Source organism: Podarcis filfolensis (assembly GCF_964270895.1).
Source record: "Podarcis filfolensis genome assembly, chromosome: 6".
In the NCBI taxonomy this organism is placed as follows: domain Eukaryota; kingdom Metazoa; phylum Chordata; class Lepidosauria; order Squamata; family Lacertidae; genus Podarcis; species Podarcis filfolensis.
Window position 1 is genome coordinate 48,932,709 of NC_139609.1, and position 16,588 is coordinate 48,949,296.

The following is a 16,588-nucleotide window of genomic DNA, read 5'->3' on the forward strand; positions in this document are numbered from 1 at the left end:
GCCCATATATAGAATTTATTGTGTACTCCAGTTATCTTGTTGCATTTAGTAATGGCAATAATATTTAAAGCAAACTGCAGTTGATGAGGTGTAGATAATATGGGTATGTGGGGAGAACTTACTGTGGAGCTTTTAGCTTCCACAACAAAAGCCTTTAATGCTTGAGCTTAAAGAGAGCTGCCATATGCCCAGTTCCTTTTTCAAAGAAAAACAGAAATGTTCAGAACAAGCAAGGCTTTTCCATGTGTTTTTGATTCTGGATATTTTGGGTCATACCCATGACAATGTAGGCCATCTGGGAAGTGCAGTTTGTGCTGAGTATGTTATCCAGCAACACATACATCTATGGGAGGCTGCTTCTGCCTTCAGGTTTTGTTTCAATGTCTTTTTTCGTTAAAACAAACCATAGTAGGAATTCATGACACAGAAACATGACTGCATACACTTGCCAGTTCTAAGCACTAAACTTCCCACCTCCCTGTGTGTCTGGAAAAGCACACTTGTGCATGTTGGGGAAAGAAAATGCTACTTTTCAGCAGCAGCTGCTCATGTCTTATACGTGAGTTGGTGTTCCAGAGTGTCCTTCAGTCCTGAAAGGTTTTGAGGGTGGTGGGGATGGGAAGAGAAAAATCACCTGAGTGCAAGAATACTGTATGTGTCATTTTGGATCCCTGCTGTTGCATTTTGCATTTGTTTTACTTCATTTATTGGTCAAAGGAATTGCTACCAATATCTGAGAAGAGAACCACGTTATCTTCAGAGTTTTCATTGTTTAATGAAGGTCCGAGCTGCTTCTACATCTTGGAGCTATTTATTTTCTTTTTAAAAAACTGTCAAACCATCTATTTGAATAGGAACTTCCACTTATGACCTATTCCAATCCACTGAAGAACAAAAACAACATATTTGAACATTGCCTACTTGCTCAAAATAATTGAGGAAAGTTACTGGAACAGGGGTAGATAACTTGTGGCCCTCCACGTGTTGTCGGACCTGAACTCTCAACAGTTGCAGCTGGCATAACCAGTTGGTGGTGGTGGGAGATGTTATGCAGGGTTTGAATAGTGGTGCAGTTTCCTCTCCTTTTAAAATCTTCTTTACTGGGTCTTTTCTTTTATATTTTAATTATGTATTTTCCTTCTGTATTCTGACCTGACAGCTCATGGAGAAGAATCATTGTTTGAGCAGCCTAGTTTTGGATTTTAGTCTAGTCTACTCTGAAATGGTAGACTTTATACATTTCTTGTCCAGTCATATATGTGCTTGTGTGTGTGTGTGTGTGTGTGTGTGTGTGTGTGTGTAGATTAACTTTGGGAAGCACTTGTAGATTTTCAGATTTTCATGAACCATAGTTTGGTCTTCTGTGCATGAGAATGGGGGAGGGGGAACACTGAATTAATAACTGAGATAGCTAAAGACGAGGCGGGGGAAGAAATATGAGAACAAATTAAAATAAATGACAAAGCAGCAACTGCTGAATGACTGCATGGCATACAGCATAATATGCACATTACATATTATAAGGAATCAACTTCATTTGGGAATCAGTACACTGAGGATTTGTATTATGTGCTAGACTGAGATTCTCTAACTTTACTCTTGGGAAGTTACTTTTAAAATATGATATAAAAGCAAATAAAATCTTAGGCATCTTTCAAGGCCATAGAGGTTGTCCCACCTGGGTATACAGTAGTTGAAAGGTGCTGCATTGCAGTTTCCCATTTACAGGAAATGCATCTCAAGGACAGAAGCATCATTTTTTAGTTAACTGCTTTAAAGTATTATTTTTTAGTAACTGCTTTAAAGAAAAGTGTCTTGCTGTAATCAAAGTGAAGAACATTGTACATGTATTATTTAGGAAATGTGGTACAAATTTAAAACGACTGGGAAAATGCCAAGTATTTTCTTATACAATGTGATTTTAAGAAGAAAAGGCACTGTTTTGAAAACTTGGAATACAGTGAGGCTTAATAGGGTAAAATTATTATTTGAACTCTGCCTAATAATTGTGGAATCTGTTGTGTTTGCTATTCTCCACATTTTGCTTACATTCTGAAAAGCAGAGTGGGTAGTCCTGTAATTTGTTTGCATGTTATGTTTTGGATAAGAGTTGCTAATACAGATTGGGAAGAAGAGGTGGTTAAATTGACAGTTGGAACATGAGGTTTGCTAATGTAAACATCCTGCAGCCACAGTTTGTTCCTTTTTGCTTGTGCAAGTTCATGTGAATTGTTTCCAGAATTTGAAGAGGAGAGTTTTCCTCTTAAATCTAACTAAAAGGGACAATCTTCTGAGGACTATTTGGGGTGGGTGGGTGCTTTCTGTTTTCCTTTTCAGGCATTTTTTATTTTTAAAAAGAAAGTTATTTCCCCTTCTGTTGCTGTGGAAACCTCTGTTGGTGTGATTTGCAAGTTATGTGCTTATCTTTGGTTATAAAAGTATTTATATACCTCCCTCTCATAAATCATCAGGTCCAGCAACATAAAAACATTTAAAAGCAAATAAAGCAATCCTTTAAATGACTGGTAACTCAAGGAACATTTTATATTTTTTATCCTTATTGACTTGTCTAAGTGTAAATCTTCTAAATCAACTTAGTTTCGTGTAAAAAAATGAGCAAGTGCTTAATTGTGGCTTTTGTGACCATAATAGAGATGCTTTACTGTGGTCACCAGGATAGATTACTTTAATAAGCATTGATCTTGGGAATTCCCTGAGGGGAATGGCTCCATAATTGCATGTTTATGTTGTGTACCATCAATTACAGTTAAATGTCTTATTTTACCACTTAAAATCCACTGGAAAATGAAATTAAATATTTAGCAGGCTTCCAATTGAAATTCCTTATCTAATAATGCAGCCTGTAAGTTTCCTAGTTCAATGCATCAGTTCATTTATGTGTCATGGTCATGCTTCACAGCAGAGTTTGTGGAAACAAAATACAGTATGCTAATACTGTGAAAAAGGAAGAAATTTTAGTAGCCTGGTATACAAACTGTCCAACATAATTTCTATCTAGCTGCATTCGAAGTTTTGTGAGCAGAAGCTCACTAAGCTAGTACAGTACAAAGTTGCCCAGAAGCAGGTTTAAAAACTGTTTCTGTGAAGGGTTTTCCCTTGCCATATCTTGTACAGTATGGGCTGTTCCAAGGCTCATTCTGACTTTGTGCGATTTTGCCTTTATGCCCAACCCCCGGTAACATAACCTTCATGTAAGTTGCAATTGCCTTGTAATACTTAATGCACAGCAATAGGCATTTGTAACCAGCTACCCCTACCACTAGTTTGTACAGCTCAAATACTTTCCTCTTTTTCATTCTTGTGAAGAAAAACTCTTGTGAAGTTTTTGTATTCTTTAAGCTGGAGAGGTGTAAAATAGCTCAAAGACAGTTTTCTTTGGGTTTCCTTGGCATCCTTTCTTTACCTGTCAGTCTGATGGGGTGTCTTTTTTATATTTATCCTTTCAGTATGTCTGGCATATAACTAAGAAGAAAGGGTTCTAAATTGGAGGTGAATATTCTTCCCTTGCTCATCTGATTACCTAGTATAAACAAGAATTCTCAAATTGCTTAACTATGAGATATACTAAAATGATTGTAAATTGAATTTCCTTTTTTAAATACCCAACATATAAATGGTTTCTGCTTTAGAGACCAATATTTTTCTCCTGTTTTCTAAAAAGAAAACAAAGTTGTTGATATAATGCTTATTTGTTTTTTCTAGTTTCTGCAGATATGTTTGGCAGGAGCTATTTTATATATCGATGAACTTTTGAAGGAGTAAGGGTAGTCTGTGTGCTGTTTTTTCTCCTCAGCATTTCATTTGACAGTGCTGTTATTTGTTGAAATAACCCAGAAACATTGAGGGGAAAGGGAACACTGTGCAGATTAAACTGAAGTCAAGAACTTAAATTCCTTTTCCCATGATTGCAGAACATAGGGATTATATTCAGCATTTTATATGTGATATGTCTTAACAAATACTGACAAATGTATTTCTAATATAAAAGCATGCTCCTTTCTGTACATGCTATAGAAAGCATTTACATTTATCACAAAGTTAAAAGCACCCCACTCTCCATGCAGCCCAGTAGCAATGTAGTAATTTCTTCTCAAGAAGTCATTTCACAAATAATGCTTTTGCTATTATGCATGTGCTTTTCATTAGTCTACTCCAGCACTAGTTGCCAGTAGCCTACTGATGAATGACTTGCACTCCATCTTCTCTTCAGATTTTTTTTTGGGGGGGGGGCAAGGCTTGACATAAATGCAGCTTCAGTTCCAGCAGAAGAAAATGCACATAAAATTGATCTTCTGTTAAGCATGTCTTCAGGCTACTTTTAAAAAATTAACCTTCTAAAATATTTGGCAGGCTAACTTTTTTCTTGGGTATGCGGATCTTAATATAGGACAATATACAAATTGTGTTTCACTGGCTCAAAGCTATGTATAGTGGGAAATATAGTGTGGAACGATAGGAACTTAAAAACCTGCACAATAGATTTGACCAGATATGAAAGTAGGACAAAATAAATGTATGTACACACCATGGAAACAATCAAGGATTTTACTGCAGAAATAGAGTAGCAAATGTTTAGTTAATTGATTGCATTACTGTTTCCAAGTTGGTTTATAATCAGTTTGCTTGTGAAAAAAACAACCAGCTATGGATCTAAAGTACCTGTGACACAAGAGAAGAATAGGTATCAGGCAGGTTTTTCAAGGCTCTACATAAATCGGGGTGGGTTAGAACGGTCTTGTTCAGCGTAAATGCCAATAACACAGAATATGCAGAGAAGGCCTTCCCTTTCACTCTATACGGTCAGCATTGCAGTGCTGAAAACCAATTTGATTTGATTTGGTTTTATCTTATTTGGTTATGACTTAATGCTCAGTTTTAGATTACTATATGCTTATTGTTGCACTTTTTTACTTTTATTGCTCAGACAATTTTTGTTGTTCAGTCCTATAAATGACTTAATTTGGTAACTCAGATATGAGAGCTTTGGACTTTGCAGGCTTGATTCAAGTCTGTGGGTTATTTACAGTGTGTCACCGAAACTGGAAATTCTTCCACTTACTATTATTGGTTGCTGTGCTCAAGAGTCTGAAAGTGACTAAAAATAGTAGTGAAATACTCTATACTACAGATAAAAAACAAAATAATTAAAAGTAAAGCACAATAAAAGGCAATCAAACCATAAAAGCTATCCTTCTATCCCCTAACGTAAGTCTAACCACCACAAATAGCCCCCAAAGAGGGAAGAGGGCACAACGAACTGCTGCAAATGAAAAAAACAACACTAAATTATCTTGAAGATGAGAAACATTCTCTCATCTCCACACTTCAGACAACTGCTGGAGAGGGCACTCATAGAAAGGCCTTTGACGCTCTTCTCAGGGCATAGTTGGGCTCGTATGGAAAAATTCATTCTGTAAGGCATGAAGTCCTGAGCAGTATAAGACTTTATAGGATAAAACTAGCACCTTGAATTGAGCCCAGAAACTGCTTGGAAGTTAGTGCAGTTGGGTCAGACAAGGTATTATGCATGTGGATTATTTTCTTTGCTGTGGCACTGGCCAACCTGTGATTCTTTTTGGAAGAATCGCATAGAGATGTGAAAGCCTGGGGGAAAAGACAGAGCTGTGGGGGCTGATCCCCCCCATTGCTTTCTGCCCTCCCTCAATTTTGCAGAAACAAATAGGGGGAAACTGAAAAGAGGGACACAACTTTCCCCAAGTTTTTCTGACTTCCCTAATTTTTCTGACCTCATTTGTAGAACAAGTAATGGCTTTTGCTACATGTTATGGTGCTGATGTGAAAACTTCATTATGTAGAGACCATTTCTAGCATCCTCCATGCAATTAAAGATTAAGGGTTTTATCCAGTGTTGGTGCAGCTCAAATTAGAACCATCAAAATGAATGGGCATGACTACCGGTAATTTAGGTCCACTAATTTCATTGTGTGAAAGTTACTTGGATGCAACCCCAACTTTGGACCTGCCTTAAACACTTGTGACCACTTGCAAAATTGGAATAGAGAAGGGTAACTTAACTTAAAGGGCAATTTGTGTGGAGTCTTAGGGTGTTGGCAATACTCCCCTCAACTGCGGAGGAAGCCGCTCGGGCGCCTGGGGTGCCACAGGGCCTCTGGAGTCTGCCTGCCTCCTCCCACTCAGTCACCCTGCAGCTGGGGGGGAGACAGCGGGTGGACCGTTTAGGCAGCGCGGAGCCTGCGTGCTCCCAAGCCACTGCGTCTCTCCCAGGAGAGATATGTGGCTCGGGTGCACTGCAGGCCCCACGGTGAGTGCCGCCTGGCATTTTGTCACCCCCCCTCAGTGGTGACACCGGGACGGCCTGCTCCCCTTCCTCCGCCCCGACTCCCCTTACTCAGCTTTACTATAAATTAACATAGTCTACTTGAAAGTGGAAGAGAACCAGCAAGGAATCCATTGTTACATAAGCACATCTCTGAAGTTTTAGAAATGCTTTTAAATATCTGTAGAAGGTGATTAACTACTATTGTGCCACATTTCATATTAGAGAATGTAATTTTAACTTATTGAGATGTGTTAGGCCCATTACTGTTTCCATTCATTTTCACTGTGTGACTCATAGCTTCTTTTTCGGGGGTTGTCTTTTAGGTGCGGCACAAAGTATCTGATCAGGTTATGGCTTTGAAGATGAACACACTAAGCAGCAACAGAGCAAATATGCTGAAAGAAGTCCAGCTCATGAATAGACTTTCACATCCAAACATATTAAAGTAAGAAAGGTGGGGTGTATGTTTGTATGTGGGAATGCAAATCAAGTTTCATGTACCATCTCTTATGATCCTTCATGTTTGTGGAGGTAAAGTTGAATATTCACGTACTGTCTCTCAAAACTTCGGAGCTAAGTTTTGGATCAGTGGTTAGACTCTTGTTTATCCCTTTATTCCCAGACTCATCCTGATTCCAAATACATTTCTATTAGCTTATACAATAATTTTGACTAGCTTTCTTCTGGCCTTCTGCATTCTTAATTAAATATTATGTGTTGTATTCCACTAACTTTTACTCAGAGTAGACCTTTTGAAATTAATGACCATAACTAATATGGGTCCATTAATTTCAGTGGGACTGCTCTGAGTAAAAACTGAATACAGCTGCCCTGTCATCTGCAGTTGATAAAATGCAAATTGAGCAGATGTGTCTGCAAGTTTATGTACTATAAATGTATAAATCACTTTTGCATAGGGGAGCACAAGAGGATTGGCTTATATTCTTTATGTTAAAATGGGTAACGGTGTTTAAACTTGTGTAGGGAGACTTTTATTTATATTGCATGCCACCGAAGAATGTAATTTATTTTTACAAATATTAGTTGTTTAAATCTTAATTTGCATTGTGCCTGTGTGAAGTAGTGATTCGAGCATTGAACAGAGCTCAAAGACTTTGAGGTGGGTGAGACATAGCAGTGTGCAGTTTTACAAAGTGGTTGTAAATTTAAATGAAACCCCTCTGAAATGATATTTGAGGTAGTGCTTGTTGTGGAATATTTGTTACAGTACAGTGCAAGTATTTTGCACAAATAGAGCATTGCAAAACATAATATTACTACATGTGTTGTGGTGATGACTGGCATTTTGACCAGAAATACTCATGCAAATGATTAGGACTCCACTGTCATCTTTTAAATCAGTATTCTTTTTGTAGCATGATTAAAGTCTCTAAACATCTATCTTGCTTATAGCATATCATTTCCATAGGAAATATTTTATGCAGTTCCATTTAAACCTGTATTTAAATGAGAAAACGGGGAAAATATATTCGTACAAATGAGTTTATAAAATGGGATTACAATTGCACCTGTATACTTTGAGCTTTGTGACTTCTTTTAACTAGAACTGTTCATATGAATGAAGTGCAACTTGTCTAATTTCCTCATTTCCAACGGCTGACTCTGTGCAATGCTACTCAAGTGCTTAGCACTGCACTTTTGGGAACTAGGAACATAGGATACTGCCTTAATGCTGAGTCAGACCTGATAGCAGCTCTTCAGGATTTCAGCCTGGGCCCTTCTGCATGCAGGTCCTTATAACTGAACCACAGCTCTTCTCAAAAATTGTGAGGCTAGGGTGGAATCGAAGCCAACATGGGGTTTCCAGTTCCATGTTTGTTTGTTAATGCAAATGGACAGAGGCATCTACAGAGGGGAATGGGTAAATATAAATTTCCATCTTACATAAACATATTTGTATAGTCCTGCCTCAAGATTCTCCTCCTCCCCACTTGGCACGTTGTTGCATAGGTATGTGTATGAGTGTAAATACTTGGATAGGTGACTGCCTGGAAACCACACGTATGCTACCTTGAGTTCCATGAAGAAGGGAGGATAGAAATGCAAGAAAATAAAAAATAAATAAATAGGTGTGTGCTCTGTTGGGAGTGGTGCTTTTTTTTAAGGTGTGGGGGACACAAGACTTTTTTTTCCAAGAAGAGGAAGTATGTATGCATAGGAAATGCACAAAAATTAGTGGGACAACAGCAGTGAAGGGCAACAAGGAGTGCTGGTGCTAACACGTTTTCATTAAACTAGGAACTGGATTATTTTCAGACTTTGTTTCTGCTCTACTACGCGAAATAAAGTGGGTTTTAATGGATCCTGGATCTTTTTTACTTTAGGAATGCTGAAAAAGTAAAGCATGAGATGTCATAACTTTCACTCATGGTCAGCACTTGCTATTTTCACAAGTTACGTTTTGAAAGTGAAAAATGTGTTGTCAAGCTTTTTTTCTTTTTTTTATGTGGTTCTGAGGTTTGTGTTCTATAACAGCCAGTGTGGTGTAGTGGTTAAGAGCGGTAGTCTCGTTATCTGGGGAACCGGGTTCGCGTCTCCGCTCCTCCACATGCAGCTGCTGGGTGACCTTGGGCCAGTCACACTTCTTTGAAGTCTCTCAGCCCCACTCACCTCACAGAGTGTTTGTTGTGGGGGAGGAAGGGAAAGGAGAATGTTAGCCGCTTTGAGACTCCTTAAAAAGGAGTGAAAGGCGGGATATCAAATCCAAACTCCTCTTCTTCTTCTTTCCTTTTAAATACTCTGATATGCCTTCAGGTAGCGGCATAGTTGCCATACAGTCAGTTTGCTGGTTAGTTATCATGTGTGATCCCATGTGCTATAATGTCCGAAGTAGCATCATTCTTTGTGCTTTATTTCATTTGAAGGCAGAACATTGTATATTGGATAAGAAAGAAATGAGCCTATTTTATTCTATTAACACAAACAGATTTTCATAGCTGAAGGCTTATTTGCTTGTTTTCCTTCAACTCTTTATGAAGTTATCCCTGTACCCCCCCCACTTAATAGGTAAGAGTACTGAAAGTTTACTCAAAAGCAGCTTACATTCTACCGCATGTTTCTTGCATCATACAGAACTTTAAAATATATATAAATGAACACTTTCCATAAGTCAGTTTTACAGTATTCCTTTTGTCAGGCATCTTGTGGTCTTTATTTTTGAAATTGTGCATTTTCACTTCTTCTTATGCTAAATAAAGTCCCAGAGTTGCCCCACACTAAAAATTAAACTATTGTTCCATTTTCAGTTATGACATAGCTCAATGTCATGACAGAACTCAAAGGTACTTTCATAAAAGTCATATTTAAAACTGATAACATTTTGCAGTTGTGAGATGAACTGTAAACAATTGGATTCCTAAGCCTTTATGGCATGTGGAAACTATATTTTAAATGAATAGAAAACTTAGCAGTTTATTTGTTGGTCTTTTCTGGCAGTGTGATCACATTTGGTGGTATCTTCATTGCTGTTCTCATAATCCAGATTTTGTATACCAATACTAATGTCTGGGTAGATATAAAATCTAGCTAGACAATTGCTAAGGCCAGGCCAAACATACACTTTGTTAAGATGTCCATTTCTACTTTAAGACACAGCATTGATTTCTCTACACCAAACTTTTTCTGTATGTATGAATGTAAAACGTTGTGTCTGTTAGTATTGTCCTCACCCCAAATCCTACAAATGTTTAGGAATAGGCAGAATTTAGAAATCTACTCCCCATCTTCAACTACATTGGTTAAGTATACTAGTGCTAGACAGAAACTAATATACTTAGTGATTTGTATTTTTAAAGCAGCAGCTACTAACATAATGATTCAGATTCACTGGTAACTTGTTTTAAAGTTGACAAAATGCACTGTCTGTTTCCCATTTTAAGAAGCTGTTTACTCCTGTTTTATAGGTTTATGGGCGTCTGTGTACATCAAGGACAACTGCATGCCCTTACTGAGGTATGACTGTATAAAGTACCAAGCTATTTATCATATGTACTTCCCTTGAACTAGTTGGGTTATCTGTAATTGTCCCTAGAAACATTGTTTCCTTGGAGGTTTTTAAGCAGAGGCTGGGAGGCCACCTGTCATGTATAATCTAGTTGAGAATCCTGCATTACAGGGGGTTGCACTAGATGACATACGGGGTCCCTTCCAAATCTATGATTCTGTGTTTACCCAAACATTCCAATATAATTGAATGCAAGTCTTAATTGTAAGGGTTCTATAATCAGGCCTCTTAATTTTCACTGACACATTCCTTATTAGAATCAAGTAGGAGACCAAGGCATTGCTTAAGTCATTGCATACTATGCTACTACCACACCTATAGAACTTCTAATATACTCTAGTTCACATTTTAATATTATTGTAGTTTATATTTAAATTTCACAGCCCTTCCTTGCCCAAAGTAGAATATAAGAAAGGATGTGTTAAGAGTATCTCCGGTGTTCAAGTAATTTAATTCCTATGCTGCTTTATAAATTTGAGTGGGATGTCATTTCTGAGCACAACGGAATTAATAGGGAGATGGAAAACAACATTGGTTTCTAAAAGGCAGGCTTGGTCACGAACTGCAGCTTTTAATCTAAAAGGACATTCTCCAGAAGTCAGAACACACTTGTAGTTTGTTCATCTTGTGCCACATCTAATGTTATTCCTATGAAACCAAGTGTCATTAATTCAGCTACTTGCCTTCAATAATTCAGAGCAGGAATATTATTAAAAAACATATATAAACTCTATTGCATTAGCACTGGTTGTTTTTATGTTGCTAGTTAAGAAACATCTTGGATTCAAAACAGGTTTTGTTCAACAAAAAAATTGTGCTCATAGAAGTTCTGTGCATGCAACAGAGCTTCCTCTCCCTCTCCTCTGCCTGCCCCCTCATATCACCTCCAGTTTTGCACTGGAGGGTTGAGAAAACCCTTGGAGCAGATATGGGGTATGTGCAGCAGGAGGAAGGGGAGAGGAAGTTCTTATGAACTAGTTGAAGCTGTCCCACGTGCACAAGTATTTAGTTGGATACAACCCAAGATAGTTAAAGGAATGCTATATCTTTTCTTCCTTTCAATTCCTGTTTAGGTGAGACACAGATTCATACTGAATGAATTTTGAATGCAAAACTAGAGATCTAAAAGGGTTAGATCTAGTATCTAGCATAAGATTAGCACATGTTCAAGTGTCCAAGATTTCACATCTGTTCTTTGAGCTGGAGTCTTCTGGAAAATATTATATGTGGATTCTGTTGATGCCCTTCACTCAAGCAACAAAGATATCAAGGAAGTGTAGCAAACTTGCTAAAGGAATTCTGAAACTGAATAATGCATCTTTGCACTGTTGCAGATTTGTGTTCTGTAGAAGTGCAGAATGGCTATGGATCAAGTATTACAGGCTTCTTTCTCACATGTCTGCTTGAGAGTCTGTACACATTAAAGATTTTGAGGTTATGTGCTTATGTTTGAAGGAAGTTAGCACATCTGGTTCTTTAAGGGAAGGGAGGGAGGACTGATACCAGTCAGTCTTATTTTGAATTGCTTGCTTTAGAAATTAGTTTTCTAGCAAACCAATCACATATATTGCCATCCTGCCCTACAAATCCTCAGCTGGATGTAGAGCAACTGCAGTAATACGTTTCCAAAAACATTAATGTGGAATTAGTTGAATGAAAGCCTGAATGAAGGACAGGTGAGGGAGAGGCTATTTCTTTCAGTTATTTTCTGATCAATATGAACACACCCACCCTCCCAGGCTGCTTGTTTAAACCTGGAGCCACACTATTAGAAAGTGAATAGAGACTGGTTTTAACAAAAGAGGGGTATGTGGGTGAAGAATATAGATCTTTCCCTTCCCCCTTTCCCACTTACTTCCATATTGTCCTTCTTCCCAAGCCTTTTCAACAGCTGAGTTCAGATTGCAAGAAGGGTCAAACAGCTTTTGCATGCATGCCATCTGTTCATGGGATCATATACCTCCCCTCACTCCCTCTTCCTAAATGATTGGGACAAATCTGGATTAAACACTGATCTACTGTTACCATGTCTAGTTTGTCACTTAGTTTGGCACCACTAGAGACAGAAAACTACAAAAGCTATGTTTGAACCATTGAACCATCAATACCACTTCCTAAGTGCATGCTCTATTGAGCTGAAAATCCCACTTGTCTCAGTGGTTACAGAACTTCTGCAAAATCAGAAATCAGAGAAGGGTGCTAAGACAGTAAGGATAGTCACATCCCACTGATTCTGTAAACTATATTGCACCTGGAGGCATCAAAGTGTGATTGCAATGAATTCTGTGGCATTGTTTTGAGTGGACTCCATCCCCTGTGGTTAACCATTCTCCCATTTGATCTTTTGTTCTTAATGATGCTTTACAGATGTTACGCTTTGAGAATATTCAATAGGAAATGCTTCCTATGCCCTCCAAATCCAGCAGTTGTTTTCAGTCTAAAGTCCTTGCGTACCATTGTGCAAGGAGGGTAGGGCACTTAATGCATATATACAAACTAGAAGCAAATGTGTAACTTATTGGGACAGAGTGTACATGCTTCTGGAGAGAAGTTTGCACCTGCTTTGCTTTTCTGAGATTTTTAGCACACTGCAATAGCTAAGCCAAGCTTTTACTTGGCATCCAAACCAGGATTGTGGTTAAGGTCTTAGCTGCCTCACCAAGCTAAAAAGTCCAGGGAGGAGCAGCGTAGATTCTCCAGTGGGGAATATTGTCATTTTCATGTGCTTGAAAAATTGATAGAATTTCTTTGGCTGTAGTTTGCTTTTGTTAGGTGTGGGGAATGGTGAAATTGAGGAGACTCTTCGCTTTTCACCTAGAGATTGTATTCCTATAGTTTGAAGGCCAAAGAGAAAGTCAAAGTTTATAATTTTTGTCAAATTTCTTACTTTTTTGCTCTCCATAGAACACCACAACGGTGGCTCAGGAGCTCTTGTAAAGAAAGGGTTGAGCTGGAAAAGTTATATCTGTAGGAGTAGGGTATGGGTGGTGAACTTGATCCACTGACGGGTGGTGATTTCAAGCTACATTCTGCAAGGATAAACTGCACAGTTGAGTTCCCCATGGGGAACTATGTTGTGCATCTAATTGAACTGTGACTCTACCAGCTCCACACGTAACATCAGATGTGGATTAGATAGGTGTGATTTGGGGGAAACGGCCTCACAGACCAAATGTGACCCATGCTGGGCCAAATTTGGTCCATAGGCCAGAGGTTCACATCCTTGTAGACAGGGGTAGGTACTCCTGTTAAGGGGAGAGTGACTCTTCCTTTAGTTGGGAACAAGAGGTGCCCATTACAAGGAAAGGGTTGGCTCCTTTAAATTTCACCAGCAATTACTTTAGTAAAGGTGTAGATGAAGTTTATCCTAAGCATAGTTATCCCTTCTGTATAAAGTCTATTCTGTGACAGCTGCATATTGCTTAATTAGCACTGCATATTGCTTAATTAGCTAGAGCTTGTATAGTATCTGCAAAAGTAAATAAAAATGCTTATTGTTGTATGGAAGCACTTTTTGATACAAATAAGTCATGTTGCAGTTAGCCATGTGGCTGTACTTTGGCATGAAATCACTCTTTGGCTTGGAAGCTGTTCTTCAGCAATTCAAGTATTCACTTGTAAACTCTCTTGAGGTCTTAATGCATATTTCATGTAGTTATTTTTAGTAACTGCCAAGGCCTTTGAGAAACTTGAACTGAGTTTGGCACTTAGTCTGCACAAATAAAAGATATTTTGTTACTTTATAAGCGTAACTTTTCCTTGTATTTTATACAAAGAATAATTTGCCTTGACATTTCATAATACTCTCCAATTTAAATGCATTAATTTTTAATTATAACAAATTAAATTGGAGCTATTTTCATTTTTAAAAAGCATTGTTAAAATACTATTTTCTCATATTAAATATTTGGAACTTAATCTGGCTGAGGAACCATAATTCTCAGTGAAATTCTAAAAATTCAGGCCATCTCTGCTTCATCAGCATTTTCACAGGTAGACAATAGACTGAAATGGCTTAATTCACATGTTGCATTAAACTGGTTTAAAATAAACTGTGGTTTAACGTGAATGTACAGGGTGCTAGTGCATCCTGTTTAAAAGTTATTGCTCCTCCCCTGCTCCTACTGCACCATCAGGAAACAAGGCAGAATCTGGCTTATCATGAGTCAGGGGCTCATGACTTGTTTACCTTAAAGAAACCATGTGCAGGAAGCCAAGGACAAACCAGTTAAATGTTTTTAAGTACAGTCCTTGAGCTTGTGTGCTTTCTCCTTTCCCTTTCTTCCCTTCACACATGGCAGTTGAATACTTCATTTTATCCCATGCTAATGAAGATGGGTGATTACTTTGTTGCAGTGAGAAATAGCCATGCTACTGTTTGCCCCACCCTCCTTTTTCAAAGCTGGGATGATGGTACTTTCCGGCTGTTAAGCCTTATAATGAGAATTTGTAGAGGAACTGAAACTGATTACACTCAGGATTTATGTGTGGAAGCCTCTGGTTCATTTCACTTCCACTGGTGGTTCAGTTGAGACAAGTTGTGGTTTGGTAACTGGGAGTACCCAGTCACGCAGCAGGCTTCCCTTTCTATTCCTATGTCACAGGAATGATGACAAACTATGGCTAGCGAATATGAAGTGCAGGAGGGAGTTGCATGTGAGAAGGAGGGGTGGAGGAGGCATACAAACATTTGGGTGACTTGTCTTCCCCACTGTGGCATGTGTTTTGAGTTTAATTTTCTGAAATTCTTAGTTTATGGTCATCAGGTGCTAATCTTAAGCCCCAGTTCACTGATCCAGTTGTTACTGCTCAGCCTAGGAAACTAAATTCTATTGCACTATTGCGGACTTGATTACTAGTCCCTAAACTCACTGTACCCCAATATCAGATTACACAGAATAACCTCAGTATAAATTGGATGGTGTGAGGATATAGCTCATGGTGCTCAGCATCCATTTCTTGTAGTTGCAAAAGTGTTTCTTCATCTGTGGAAATGTCTTCTGATTTCTGTAAGCTTACAGCCAGATCCACACATAGGCTTTTCCACATACATAGGAGGGATCATGTGGAAAGAATTAAGTGACCAGGTCCTTCACAGTCCTTAGTGTTGCTGTACTTCTTGCTGTGCTAAACCTGTTTCTCCAACTGGAGCTGCATCTTATTGCATAAGGATACAGCATACATATCTATAAATTCATCATCTGTTCTATTTCTTTCTCTTACCTGAATAGATATATATTAAAAGAGATGTTATGGTAGAATTCACTTTTAAGAATGCAGCCAAGCTTTTGTAGCATTTCTATGAGTAGGTTTGTACAGGCTTTATTTTACAACTAAATATAAGTTCCATGTACTTTTTCTCTGCAGCATAGGGGAAAGGCCTATAGTTAGTTGCCTGCAAACTTAAGATCAGATTGTTGGAAGAAATTTGTGAAGCTCAGGACAAAAATAATTGCAGAATATGTGCAAACACTTATTCTTGTCCCAGTCTGGCGTTTCTGTGGGCCCCTGGCTTCCATCACGGGTGTTTTGTTTCACCAGAAGCGATTTAGTCATGCTGGCCATATGACCCGGAAGGCTGTCTGTGGGCAAACGCTGGCTCCCTCGGCCTGAAAACGAGATAAGCGCCGCACCCCATAGTCGCCTTTGACTGGACCCAGGGGTCCTTTACTTTTACCTACAAATTTCTCTAATCCTGAATTCGCTAATATTTTCCTACAACCCACAGTTTCACAGGACCATACAACAACTTTGCAAACACTCAGAAGTAAAAACACCAGAATCAAGAATTTAGATCTACATGAATTTGTATTGCTGCTTAAAGTATATTCTGTCAAGGATTGTGAAGAAAGGAAACAACATTCAGCTGAGTTCCCACAACACACCCAGTAGGCCTTTCCTTCCCATCTAGCTCTTCAAGGGCAGACTTGTATTTTTAATGGAATTTGAATTGTTGGCATACTTGGAGCACAAGTATTCAGTCCTGAGCTGCCACTCTTGATGTACTTAACCCTTGTTCCAGTTGGAAAAAAGTCCTCTGTTACTTGCAAAGCCGCAGTTTGTTTTGTACATGATGGGAGCAAAAGCTGTCACATCATTACACTTTTTTACTTTACTTCCCCCCTCCCCTTGCTTAGAAGGCTATTCCAAATATATAATTAGGTGGAGCCTTATCCCTATTTTGAAGAGTTGGATTAATTTGGTTTTAAGTATTGTAGAATTGTAATTTCATTTCTACACAC

At 38.5% G+C, this 16,588-nt stretch overlaps 1 protein-coding gene across 3 annotated transcripts in view; it reads left to right on the forward strand.

The window, feature by feature from the left end:
* The window catches only part of TESK2 (testis associated actin remodelling kinase 2), a 56,361-nt gene that overhangs the window by 13,438 nt on the left and 26,335 nt on the right, over nucleotides 1-16,588 (forward strand). For all 3 annotated transcript variants that reach the window (XM_083619858.1, XM_083619856.1, XM_083619857.1), the window contains 2 exons: nucleotides 6,646-6,767; nucleotides 10,246-10,294. In XM_083619858.1, the coding sequence (XP_083475984.1) occupies nucleotides 6,646-6,767; nucleotides 10,246-10,294 (171 nt within the window). The remainder of the gene's footprint in view (nucleotides 1-6,645; nucleotides 6,768-10,245; nucleotides 10,295-16,588) is intronic.